This window comes from Bacillus rossius (genome assembly GCF_032445375.1).
Source record: "Bacillus rossius redtenbacheri isolate Brsri chromosome 9 unlocalized genomic scaffold, Brsri_v3 Brsri_v3_scf9_2, whole genome shotgun sequence".
NCBI classification, from domain to species: domain Eukaryota; kingdom Metazoa; phylum Arthropoda; class Insecta; order Phasmatodea; family Bacillidae; genus Bacillus; species Bacillus rossius.
In genome coordinates this window covers 3,253,087-3,267,013 of record NW_026962013.1, presented here as the reverse complement: position 1 = coordinate 3,267,013, position 13,927 = coordinate 3,253,087, and the positions used below count along the sequence as shown (strand labels likewise).

Sequence of the window (13,927 nt, the reverse complement as noted above, 5' to 3'; positions counted from 1 at the left end):
AAGTAGATTTTGAATAGATATTGGCTGCAGTTAAAATAAAATCTATAAATATTGTTTTATCTCAGAAGTGTCTCTAGATGTGGCTCAATTTTTTATTTATTACATGACTTTACTATTAAAGTGAATTTGAGTAGGTATTGATTGGCTGCTTCTAAAATATATATCCAATATGGCAATATAGCGTGTTTTATTATGTTGTTTTATAATAATGTTTCACTCTTGGTTAATTGGTGAAATGAAACAAAGATGTAATTGTGTTTCTCTATTTAACCAAAGAAACAACATTTAAAGCCCTTATTTCAGAGGTTTTTTTTTTACCCTATTTTTACAAATATAGATAATATTCTCTTCAAGAAAGTATATTGTTCACAATAATCATAACCCACTCTCACTTTTCAATTAATTAAATGTCACAATATTTAGTAGGCTTTGTTAATATTGTGCCAAAGACAAACTGAAAGAAAAGAGTTCGCACATTGTAAAGAAAACCATTTCGCTCATGTGCGAACTCTTTTCTTGTGAAATTATATAAATTTACAAAAATCTTATTTTGCTAATTGAATAATGGAATAATCTTATCAAATTAGTGTATTGTCATCGGTCCTCGATAAATCTACAAAGTTTTAATGAAATCTGGCCCTTCAAAGTGGGTCAAAATCGCACCCAAAGGAGTCGGTTACAAACATACAAACAAACAAACAAACATACAGGTGAAGTTAATATAAAGCGTGTAAAAAGTGTGTAACTCAGTACATGTGAAAAAAAAAACTTCTTTGGCAATTCAAACCTAGACTCATAAGTATATCATGAGGTGTAAAACAGATTGAGAAAGAAGACAATTTTCTAAATAAATATTACTCACTGTTGGAAAATTAACACCATTAAAAACAAAAACTGTGTGTGTCTTCAAATAATTCTGCCATTTTAAACATGTCAAATATCTGAATGAGATATGATTTTCATAATGCTATCTACGCAGGGACTGTCTCAACAGCGCTCTCTACGCTGCTGGTTGAACAAGGAGGAAAGCGAGCGCGCTGGTAGCAAATATAAAATTAAAGGCACTCACAGTTGACTGTAAAGGAAACCTATATCGAGTTTCTGAAACAAACACATTTGCACAAACTGTATTATTCTTTCATTCATCTATCTCTCTCGGTTATATATATATTTTTTTTTGGGGGTGGGGGACGAATCACTGCACAAAGAAGAGAACGAAAACGAGCCCAGCAGCGTTTTAATCTCTTTGGCCAAGTACCTATTCTGTGTCCTCTATGCATCAGAAACATTTCACACCAATGTTTCACGAAAATGATGCATTAAAATTTCTGCCTTAAAATTTTACTCTCATCGTGCCAAAAAAAGTTACACTTCAATTATTAGTTACATGTTTATAAGTCAGCTGGTGTTCTTATACTTGGCAGTAATAAACACACTTCCAACTGTCTAAAATATGTCAATTTAATGATTGTAGGTGCTGCGTATGCGAGGGGGAGAAAAAAAATTAAACATGGGTAAAAACTTGTCAAGACAAGGTAAATTTTGCAACAGGCAGATTACATAGTTTTTTTCATGTTTTATGTTCTTTTTTTGCAGAGCGAAAATTGCATGGCCCTGCAAATAACGCATCACCATATTAAACTGCCACCACAGTTGTTCCCCAAGGGTGAAACGGAAGGAAAAAACAAGAAACCTTCCTACAGAGGATGTGAAGCTTCTGGCAGTAAAAGTGGCATAAGTAACAGTTGGAAAAGCACCATGCATGCTCAATACATCAGAACTACAGAAACTTTTTAGATCTTCTTTTATTTACAAAAGAACATTTCATTAAAATAAAACTTGTAGATAATACAAAATTGTAAGTAAAAAAATTACTGCTTGTTACTGTTTTTGATGAAAATCTTCAACCCCTAACACAATACAACGTGTGTTTTTGTTTTTAGAAATGTATATTTAATTTCACATTTAAAAATAAATTCCTGTTTTTTTCTTCTGGTGGATATCTTCACCGTGTAACACATACTTTAGTACAGTCCTCATTGATGACAACACTTATGCTCAGTTCAGCACAACAAACTCACAGTCATTGCCACAACTTACTGCCTACATCATTGACATCGAGAAGTATTATCATTGTCATTTTTTAAATAAAAAAAAATTGTAAGCAAACATTACACACAATCACTTCAGCATTTCTCATTGCAACAAAACTGAACTGTAATCTCTGTTATTCACAAAGACTTAACTCATATCAGTATTTATATATCTGCAATATGTGCAGTATAGGAATTGTTTTCATGAATTTATTTATAAATTGTGACATGCACACCAACACTCTGAGAAGAGATTACAGGGGTGTGCACGGTACAAAAAACAAACACAATACACAAGAGACACCACAGACAAAGAACACAGGACACAAAGGATTTTCAGATCTGACTTTTGACTTTTATACAGTTTAAGAGTAGTCCTACCCGTATTCTTGTGTGCCATTTTATCTTCAAGATTATCAATTAAATTTATTTGCATTATTTTTTACATTTTTTTCTGGCCACCATAGATATTTTGAACAGTCCGCAAACTTGCATGACTAAAATAGCATGACTCGTTAAATTATGTATCTTTGCTAGAGTTATGTTGTTCAAATAATAAACTGGTGAAATTTTATGACTCACAAAGAAAAATAAATATGACTTCTACATAAATACACAATACAAGTTAAAACCAAGTTAGATATAGCATTGACATGTGCATATGTTTATAGCAATAAACTTGTGGTAATGACTGAGAAACAACTTTCTGGTCAACTGATAATACTTTACCATCATTTTGCTCGTCAAAATACAGAAATAAAAAAATGCTATAAATTGATACCATGCACTCAATGTACAATTAGCTACAATTATGAAAACCTAAATGCACTTCATCTTGCAACACAAACAAAACTTTACTTGAAACACTTTGTACCTTCAGGTAACTTATTTCACATTCGGCACGAGGTAAAACACAAAGTGCGACTTGACGCTACTGTACTGTACTCATCTTTATCACAAAAATAAACAGGATTTGTAGATGGAAAGGCAAAACAACAGTAATTAACATCTTCGGGGACAGATACAATTGCTATTGCCCATCAGAGTTGAAATAAAATACAGAATTTTACAAAAAATTCTAAAGTACATAATGACTTAAACATAAAATAATATAGTGCAACTACAACAAACCACATGCATAATAAGTATGTTATTGCTACAAATACTAGCATTGAATGTTATAAAAATATGCAATGAATATTTTACTATTCTAACACTAAATTAGCACACTTGAGTATTGTAATGGTTCCTAAATGCCGCAGCAAAGCTTCAATGGTAAACCACAAACTCGGAAGTCACCTTTTCCACAGTTCAAGGGGAAATCCGTACAACCTTAATGAACAAATTATTAAACGTAACTGGTAATCACAGTAGTTCACACACACACACTCAAACAATAAGATAAACCTAACTGGAGCCAATCACAAAGCAGCAAAATGTCTCCAAGGTTATAGAGTTGGCGAGGATAAACACTGTTTGCATTGTCCTTCCCGGCCGGGATTAGGAAACGCCAACAAACTGTAGGTATGACATACTAGTAGCAGCAAGTATAAGATAAGGTAGCTTGGCTTCTGGGTTGTAGCCGTGTCCTTGACGAATAATTCACCGAAGTTTCGGTCGACACTGCAGTCTCCATCATCAGGGAGCAGTTACCTCAGTAGGTAACAGCTCCCTGATGATGGCGACTGCAATGTCGACCGAAACGTCAGTGAATTATTTGCCAAGGACACAGCTACAACCCAGAAGCCAAGCTGCTTCAGACAATGGCTGTGAAAGTCTGCGAACATTATTAAGATAACTTTGGAAAATGTTTACTTTAGAAGAAAAAAAAATGATATAGTTATTAAGGAATAAAGTTGTCACTGATGTTTACAATTTAATGGCCAAGAAATGGTTGAAAAAAACAATCTCCTAGCAATCTAGAACTAAAAGCAAGTTGTATAATCGCCCATGTGTTCCACAACTTGTTTCCTGCCCTCCCCAACATCCCACGGATCCCTCACAACAAACACACGGGCACCTAGCATCTTCAGTGCATGTACTTGAGCAGCTGCAGTATTGTAAAAGGAATTCCCACATTGCTCAGTGTCCTGTTTTTTGCATAGTGCATCTTTGTTTCATTAAAAAAAAAAAGATCGCATGCCCCTAATTCTAGTATAGATGCCTTAAGGAAGAATAATGAAATTTAATTTCCACTGGTTGGCCACATGAAGGCAGGTTTTCGGCAACGGAACAGCAACAGTTGCGGGAGAGACTTTTCCTCCAAACGATAACGTTTGTCGTCTACTCTGTTTACCTTATTAAAACGGTCAACAGGAGGTGAGTTTTAACCACCATGTTGCTGTATGCTAATAAATAACTAATAGTAATAGGTAGGGATGGAGTTGACTGTTAGACTTCAATGAAAAAAGCTAATATGCCACTTGCATGAGCCAATGAGACAACAGCTGTTACATTTCAGAAAACTTCTATGGTTTATTTGAAAATAACGACTTGCTGTCAAAACGATTTCTTCAGGCCATAATAGCACGAAGAAGTTAAAGTGTTATGTAAACTAACTTGAACTGAAAATTTTCCATGTAACTCATCTCGTACAGGTTACTATAATGTAATTGTTGCAAGTAAATTATATGGTAGATACTTAGAAAAAAAAGTATGTGCGTTTATGACCTTGTTTTAACAGTGGCTGTCTTCTCTCTTTCAATGTCTTGCTCATAACGACCTGAAAAACAAAGAACTTTTGAAAATAAAAATAAAAGTTACAAGACATGAACAAAAACCAACATTAGTTTTTTTTTTAATAGACATCTGCTTTGGTGACTGGCATCTCATTAGGACAAAAAAGAAGTTGCATTTCTTAAAAAAAAAATGCAACAGTAACTAAAATGTTTTATACAAAAAAAATTTTAATCACCCATATACAAATTTTGATGTCTAGCACTTAGAAAAAAAACAATAAAATTACATTCACACACCTGTCTAGAACTCACACAACATAGTTTTTTTAACTTTGCGTTATTAAATAAAATTTATTAAAATCTATAGTAGAGAAAATATCTGTTATGATTTGTAGTTAGTGTTATGCAAGTAAGGAATACTTATTTTCAAACAGTAATGTGTGTTAGTTTTTTCCCTGAGGAAACACACTTTTACAATTTCCAGGCAAAGTTCTTTATGAATTATGAAAATAGTAAAGATTATTTGTAAAAACCTATCACAAATTTTGGTCTGTTTAAACAAATAATACAACACATTCATTTCAAATGTCGAAGTGGTACAATAAACACCATAAGGAACATACGCAGTGCCAATCAAAATTATCATGAATATATTCCTAAGATGATACTAAACAAGTACCAGGTGTATACTTAGTACAGATTATGAGCCAATACGTTTGGCTGCACACAAAGATTTCAAAGCACCAGGCTATCGTACAATCATTGTGGACAGCATTCAGTGGAATGGGTACGCTCAACTGTGAGAAACGCCTTCTGATTTTTTCTTTTTTATTGCTAGCCTGTCTTTTTTTTAGGAGACTGTTTATATGCACAGGAAGTAATTCTATTGAACAACTAGCACCAACGCCTACCATTTTAGAAGAGTTAACAGCAATCACGGCTTTTGCGCTTTTGCCTTTTGCCATTATGCTCTTAACCTCTTACATTAAAATTGTGATTGTATTGTCTCTTTTACGCAATGCTTTGGGCATTCAGCATTCTCCACCAAATCAAGTCATAAGCGGTATTGCTCTTTTAATGACGATTTATGTGATGTTTCCCACCGCGGTAGCTATGTATAAAGCAGGAGAAAATCAGATTAAAGACAGAGCTCCTACCCAATTATTTTCCGCTGAAAGTGCTCAATACATGGTAGATGTAATCAATGTTACAAAGGAGCCTATGCGTGATTTTTTACAGAGAAACACCACCGCTAAACACATGGGTGGTTTTTATCAACTCGCTCAGCGCTCTATACCAGAAGAGTGACGACAGTGAAGAAGAGATAAGCACTGCGCTTGAGCTGGAGATATACAAGCCTTATGACTAATAATCTTCATTTCCTAATAGGTATTTCCTATTTCAAAATCACACCAAAAAAATCACACAATTCTTTATCAAACACAGTATAAGAATAATATACATCACAAAATTACATTGCAAAATCAATCTAAACTGAGTCCTTACATATGGTCTCACCAGCAATGTTGGATTACCGTAATGGGCGTAATGGTTTTCATGAGTTCTAAATTTTGAGGAAAAATAATATGAAAATTAGACTTCAAAGCATTAGACATTTGATTCGCCCAGTAGCAGAAGGAAAAGGAAAAGGAAAGAAAAAGAAAAAAAAAGTGAATACTACATACATTACATGACTCATGACAGCATGCAAATAATTAGTAGTAAATATATGGCAGCAAAAATTAAATGCAACTGCAGTGATGAACCCAGCTGTCGAACAAATAAAGAAACTAAATGATCCAATCCGGAGGGTGAGACCAAGTCGTGGAGACAACCCGCCTAACAAAGTGTTGTGTGATTGGTTGCTTCTGCTGATTTATATTGAGCACCAACCAAAATAAAAACAATGGTTAGGTTTCTATATTATATTAAAATTCAAGTATACTATAACACTATAACCCACATCAAAACTTGGGATCAGAAAAGCTTGATTTTAACCAGACATGACTGACACATAATACAATCAAGATTTGTAGTTAATTCTTTTGAAGCAGTTTTCAGCTTACTGTCGATTATATTCCATGATAAATTTTAATTATGGCACACAAAAAAAAGTAATTAAGATAAAAAATTATAATTTTATAAAAAGATTTTAAACTGCCGTGATCAAATTTTTAAGGCATTTATACTGCATGATAAAAATAAAATAAAAAAAATCTTATATGGTTTAACATTGGTTTCACAGGCACAACAAATATAGAGTAGCAAAGGAATATTTTTTTTTTTTACATCTACAGATGTTACAAAAACAACTGCACCCATTATTTTTCCCCAGACATTTTCAATAACGTTTTGTCTGTGACAACTTCACACATCGCACCGACAAACAAAACCCAATCACAAAAAAACAGTAAACCAATGATTGGTCCGCATGAATCTTCTAGGAGCTCATCTTCACCGGGATCGACCGTGCGAAGACCCGCTCGCATGAATCACATTTGACTGGAGATTGTAAAAAACGAGGAGCACGTTGTGAACCTCTGCCGTTCCCTGGAGTTAGCACGGACACTCTCAGAGGTCTAATGCACTAGCAGCAGCGCCCCCGTGCCACTGCACACCGCGCTAGACGCTCGCTAGAGTCACTCCTGCACAGTCGATGGCCCACACGGCACCGCGCGTGTCTGCACGCCTGCACTTCCCGAGATGCGCGGAGTAGCTTTTCCGTCTTCACTCGGACTTGTGACGATCTGCAGCGTTCCCGCGACACTCACGTGAGGTTCAGGAAAAAAATAAACATATGACGGTTACCTACTGAACCCATTAGCTACTAAAAAAAAAAAAAACTGCATCACTGCACATGCAACAGGTATCAACATTCCGAATCTTGGCGGGAAAAAAAAAATTTAACAAGTTTAATGACAATAATAGGCACGATTTTGCTGGTTCATCTATGCAACATGATGGACCGCATGAGATTATACTCCTGTTATGTAATGGCTCTTAGTACTTCCAGGTTCAACAAAAAAAAATTACAGTTCAGTTACAAAAGACACACAATCAGAAGAGACGGTTGACAGGCTTTGTAAAATTTTCCAGTCTCTATTTAAAATTAACAATGCACTGATGCCGATACCAACTATGATTAATAAACTTACTGTGATTATAACTTAAAACTTCTTCAACTTCATACATATGAGCATGTCACTACCGATCATAGATTCTCTCATATTATGTGAATAGTTAAGTTAAGACCAACAGTTCAAATATGCCATTGTTAAATTTTTTAATGTAAATAAGAGAATAACAGCATAACATAAATTTGTGCTTCAACCAAGCAATGGAAAGTGAATGTAACTGTGAACTACTTTAATAAATAATGAACCATACTGAATAAGAACCTGTCAACGATTTTTGCAATTGGTTACGTCACACCAGTGCACCACTAATTTAAATAGAGTGTGTACAAACCTGTTGTGTGTACACTCATTCCAACTGCTGCCATAGCCTTGTCATTATTGCCTAAAAACAGGCCACAGGTAAACTTACAATCATGTGATGTATGACTGGTATTTAATAATTTAGATGTTGGCAAAAAAAAAAAGTAAAATAAACACCACAACACAATTTAAGCTTATTTTCAATGCGAACAATGGTAATATCTTAAGGCTTGGCTACGCACAATATGTTGATTTTTTTTTTTCATTTATTGTCATTACTATTATTTAAGGACTGTTTCTATAAATTTACACACAATTCCCTTGCATTTGTGGTTCAGTCACAAATATTTTCAACATATATTCACGAAGTGTTAAATGAAAACAAAACGTTGGATAAGTGATAAAAATGAAAAACAACAGCGCAATATTTTACACCCATTATATTAAAATTTGTGAATAGCAATTAGAAAAATCGCATGACAGAACCACACATTATGTTAAAATTTATAGAAATAGTCCTTAAATGAGAGTGATGAGGTTTAAAATGAAAAATTTCAACATGGCCTGTTAGACCGAGTTGAGACAAAAGAGTAGTAAGTTTTCCTAAAAAAAATCTTTTGCATAATTTAAATTTCTTGGTACCTTGAATTTATAAGTAAAACATCTATTGCGGTTTAATTTTATTTTTTCTCCTGATTGGTAAGATGTGTGCAGATAGCAGGTGCCGGGGAAGTGAGGTGATGAGGGGGCGGGCCGGGGGCGGGGCGGGGGCGGGAGACGGGGGGCCCTCACTGGCGGCGCGGGGACGGCGGACTGCCGCCCCCGCGGGCTCGCGACCGTCACTAGACGGCAGTGGGGGCCCTCAATTGTCAATGCCACTTGGCCTTCTGAGCGAATATGTCCGCCCGCAGGTTCTGGGCGAAGCAGATGCCCAGGATCTGCGCACACGGAAACCACAAGTCAGGTCGACACTAATGCAGCTGCATCAAGTGCCACTAACCAACAGTAAAACTAGTTAAAGGTCTGATCATAATCACAGTTAATAAAACATTCAAGCATATTCATAACACAAGTACCAGTACTAAGAAATATCAATATTTTTTTAGAGCAAACCAAATTTTTTACATTTATATAACTCCTTGGATGCAAGCAAACTAGGAGAAACGTGGATAGGATGAGAGCGATTTTGAATTGTTAAGTCTACGCAAATGTAATCTGTAGTCCATAATGTGCCAAACAAGTCCTTTTACTAATAATGGTATTAGTATAATAATAATATGATTATGATGAACACGAAGAAAATTGTCCCACACAAATGTTCTAATTTTTTGTTTTTACATGCGTAGCTTAGTCAAGCAGAAACAAACTTTCAAAACTGCTAGTTAGAAACTTTTATCAATGTGCTGGTACATGAGACGCAGAATTCCGGGAGGTCTTCTAGACTGTCACCAGACACTTATGCTTGGCACTACTACGCTGCACTCGATACATGTCTACGCTGCACTCAATAATTGTCTATGCTGCACTCGATACATGTCACACTCAGTCGCTCCATCAGCTCACGGGTTCAACTCACTCAGTCTTACCTGACTGGAATCACAACTAATGCAATTCTAATTGAAATACATACAGTAAATAACAACATTTACTTACATTTCAGTACCACTTTTAATATTAAAAAAAAAAAATCAAAATAAAAATGACATTATCGAATAAGTTAATTTATACCCATAGTGCATAAAATTTGCAAAAAAACATTATTTGATGTGTAAACATCTTATCTCTAGGTAGGAGTAACCTCGTAAGTCGAGCGGAAGTCAACTGGAACGGAAATGTGTAACCAAAGTGCTGCCAACTGTGAAATCCCTATGAGAATGCGAACCTGCTTGATTCATCTGTGTACATTAACTTTCGCGAACGTAGGGGGATATACTAAGCATATGGGCATGCTAAACGAAACTTTATAGTTGTACAACTATCCTTTAATACTTTATGTTATAATTTATAGTCATAAAAAGACTTTAAAAACCTTTGAAATATTCATTACAATTGTGACCATCTTTAGTTAACATTGAAATGTATAGATAGTGCAGCCTTCGTCACACTGTGGAGACACAAGAAATTGTTAGTATAATATATTTGACGCCATGTAGAATCAGCTCAATAAGGTTAAGGTTTCTTTGTAGGAAACATTTACAGACTAATTTCTGTTGCTTAAGCAGAAAAAAAATTCATACATATACTTTGGACTGATATATGTCTTTTAAAATGTTTCAGATTAATTTTGTTATAATGTAACTACTGGATTGCATATTTTAATTTTTATAAAAATTAGGTAAATTTCCAAATTTCATTTGAAAACAAAAAATTATGCAAGGTGATTTGAGAATGTCTATGCTTGCCACTGAAGCATTTAGAATACAAGCAGAAAAAATTAATGTTTGCAAAAAAAAAACATACAATAGTATGTAATAAATTTATATCCTAAGAATTAAAAAAAAAATTATTACATTCAGGAAATAAACATAGCCATTCAGAAAAAATCATCTAAGAAAATTATATTATCCTAAAATACACTGCTTAGTGAGTCTAAAAACTAACATGAAAATTTTGCATGATATATTTTCTAAAACATTTTTCTTTCCTACAGAAGCATTTATACTGTAGACCTTGAAATATTCATCAATATATAAGTATAATGATACTGAATTAATATAAACATGACTTACCTTAAATAGTTAACATTAGGCAAGCTTAAAAGCCTATAATCAGAAGGAAATCTGTGCATTGATTTGCGATAGACTAGAATGCTAACATTTTTTTATACCCTCTTTCTCTTCTTTTGTTCAAAACAAATTTATTTTAAAAAAAAAATATTTTTGTATCCAACTACATTTTAAAATATTTTAAAACACTTTATAGTATCAGAAGTGTACAAAATTTAACTGAGTGTAAATGAGATGAAATGTTGTTTGTTAAAATGCATTTATAACATAGTTGTACTGTAAATTTTTTATCCATGTTCATGAAGGTTCCTTTTCATTCCTAGAATTTTTGCTATCAACATTGGTATGCTTGGTAATATTACATACGTTTTGGGAAATGCTAGAAGCAGAAGGAAACCTAGTTTTACCAAGGTTAACTTAGCATTATCCAAGTTTGTAGGGTAAAGTTCGAATAGTAACTGAAATAAATTTGAATTCTGTGTTCATCCATGAACACCTAGATCTACCCAACTGGGTAATGATAGAAAAACCAAACTATTGATAACTTTAGTATCATTGATACCTTAACTAACTAACCTAATCTGCTCAAAAATGTTGCATTACCCAGCAAGCATTGGGCAGACCTATGAGTACATAGAAGGAAATTTATTTGAGTGATTATTTGGACTTTACCCTACAATCTTGGATAACGCTAAGTTACCCTGGGTAAACCTAGGTTTACTTCTTCTGTGACATATAGTTTTTATTTCATACCAAATTTCTAAGACAGTTAGGTATCAGCACACGTGTTTGAGGTCTAGACTGAACTGCGCAGGGGTTGGCATACCTGGAGGAAGGCGGTCGCCACGGCAATGCTCGCCACTATGAGCAGATTGCGTTCCATCCACTCCTCGCCCGCCTGCACACACCCCTTCTCGAAGATTATCTTGGTGATGTCCTGTTGCTGCCAACAGCACCGCTCACATTACCATTCGCGACCGCCGGGGGGGGATACATGCGACACCACCACCAGCTGCCACCTGCCGCCACCTGCCGCCACCTGACGCCACCTGTCGCCACCTGCCGCCACCTGACACCATCTGTCACCACCTGACACCATCTGTCGCCACCGGCAGCCACCTGACGCCACCTGACACCACCTGCCGCCACCTGACACCATCTGTCACCACCTGACACTATCTGTCGCCACCTGCCGCCACCTGACGCCACCTGCCGCCACCTGCCGCCACCTGCCGCCACCTGACGCCATCTGTCACCACCTGACACCATCTGTCGCCACCAGCAGCCACCTGCCGCCACCTGACACCATCTGTCACCACCTGACACCATCTGTCGCCACCGGCAGCCACCTGACGCCACCTGACACCACCTGCCGCCACCTGACACCATCTGTCACCACCTGACACCATCTGTCACCACCAGCAGCCACCTGCCGCCACCTGACACCATCTGTCGCCACCTGCCGCCACCTGACGCTACCTGCCACCACCTGCCGCCACCTGACACCATCTGTCGCCACCTGCCGCCACCTGACGCCACCTGTCCGCCCGGCCCGCTCCACCGCTCACTCGGCGAGCGCGAGTGGGAAGCAAGCTCGTTCCCACGACATCACCACCCGCACTTGCACGCACACGGCCGATAGTCTGGCCAGCGCAGCAAACACTGCAGTTCCACAGGATTCCAGGATTCACACAGAAGCACACACACAAACCAAAGTTTCTGCAATGCGGATCTGGAATGGTAAAAATTGCCCTACAGCTCAAAGCGAGATGAATAGAGAATAAGTCAGGAACAAAAAGAAAATGTAAGAATGTGAGCACGCGAAACACGAAAGTCCTTGTAGCTAAAGAAGACAGAAAGCAGACGCCAAGGACAAATGTTAGTGAGAGGGCAACGTGAAGAAAGAATCAGGTGCCACGCACGGTTGCCGTGCGTGACCACCTGAAGCTGAAAGCTCGACGAGGTGTGTGCCCCGTGCCAATCAACAGAAGTATTTACATGTTGCACTTCAGCAACATGGTGGGTGGGTCATCCTCAGAGCACTTATTGAAATGTTTTTTTTTTTTACTAAGAGGATAGGAAAGATTTCATAGTGTATGAATGACGCAAATATAAAAAAAAATATAATAGAATCTAAACAACTTGCCACAATAACCCAACCACACCGAATTCTGTCAAGTAATTCCGATTTTATTATAGATTTTTCTATAAATGTCATTCATGCACAGTGCAATTTTATATCCAATTAAACAATAAGCATTTCTTCCCCAAACCTATTTTTTTCCTGCAGTAGAGGACTAGCAAAAAAACCAAACATCAGAGGAGAGTGACAGCTGGGATTACGAGAGCCTCGAGACTTGCTGAGGTGCCATATATCAAACGAATAGCCGAGTGGCTGGTGACAGGAAGGTGTGTATGAGTGGCCGGGGATGCTCGTTACCTGCGACAGCCCGGGGGAGTGGCCGGACGGAGTCATGCACTACGCTACGGGCTACGCTACGGGCTGCGCTACGGGCTATCTGCAGCACGGCCACCCACTCCTCGCCTTCACGCAGGAAGCCCCGCTCGAAGATGTCGTGTGTTGTGCTAGTTACCTGCGACAGCCCGGGGGAGTGGCCGGCCGGAGTCATGCACTACGCTACAGGCTACGCTACGGGCTGCGCTACGAGCTATCTGCAGCACGGCCACCCACTCCTCGCCTTCACGCAGGCAGCCCCGCTCGAAGACGTCGTGTGTTGTGTTCATTACCTGCGACAGCCCGGGGGAGTGGCCGGCCGGAGTCATGCACTACGCTACGGGCTACGCTAAGGGCTGCGCTACGGGCTACCTGCAGCACGGCCACCCCTACGGCCACCCCGGCGACCGGCACCAGGTTGGCCTCCACCCACTCCTCGCCCGCCCGCAGGCAGCCCCGCTCGAAGATGTTGCGCTCGCCGGGCTGTGCAGAACACACACACACACATGCTCCGTGCCGGCCACTGCCCCCCGACCAC

General features: G+C 37.9%; 1 protein-coding gene across 3 annotated transcripts in view; it reads right to left on the bottom strand.

The window, feature by feature from the left end:
* Positions 1-1,790: 1,790 nt before the first annotated feature.
* LOC134543316 (tetraspanin-5) overlaps positions 1,791-13,927 on the bottom strand; it is an 80,753-nt gene continuing 68,616 nt past the window's right edge. Inside the window, exons 8-10 of one of the 3 annotated variants that reach the window (XM_063388258.1) lie at positions 13,762-13,872; positions 11,761-11,877; positions 1,791-9,146 (exon numbers count right to left, since the gene is read on the bottom strand). In XM_063388258.1, the coding sequence (XP_063244328.1) occupies positions 9,078-9,146; positions 11,761-11,877; positions 13,762-13,872 (297 nt within the window). In that variant the 3' untranslated portion in view covers positions 1,791-9,077. The remainder of the gene's footprint in view (positions 9,147-11,760; positions 11,878-13,761; positions 13,873-13,927) is intronic. The other 2 variants (XM_063388257.1, XM_063388255.1) reach the window with 2 other exon arrangements.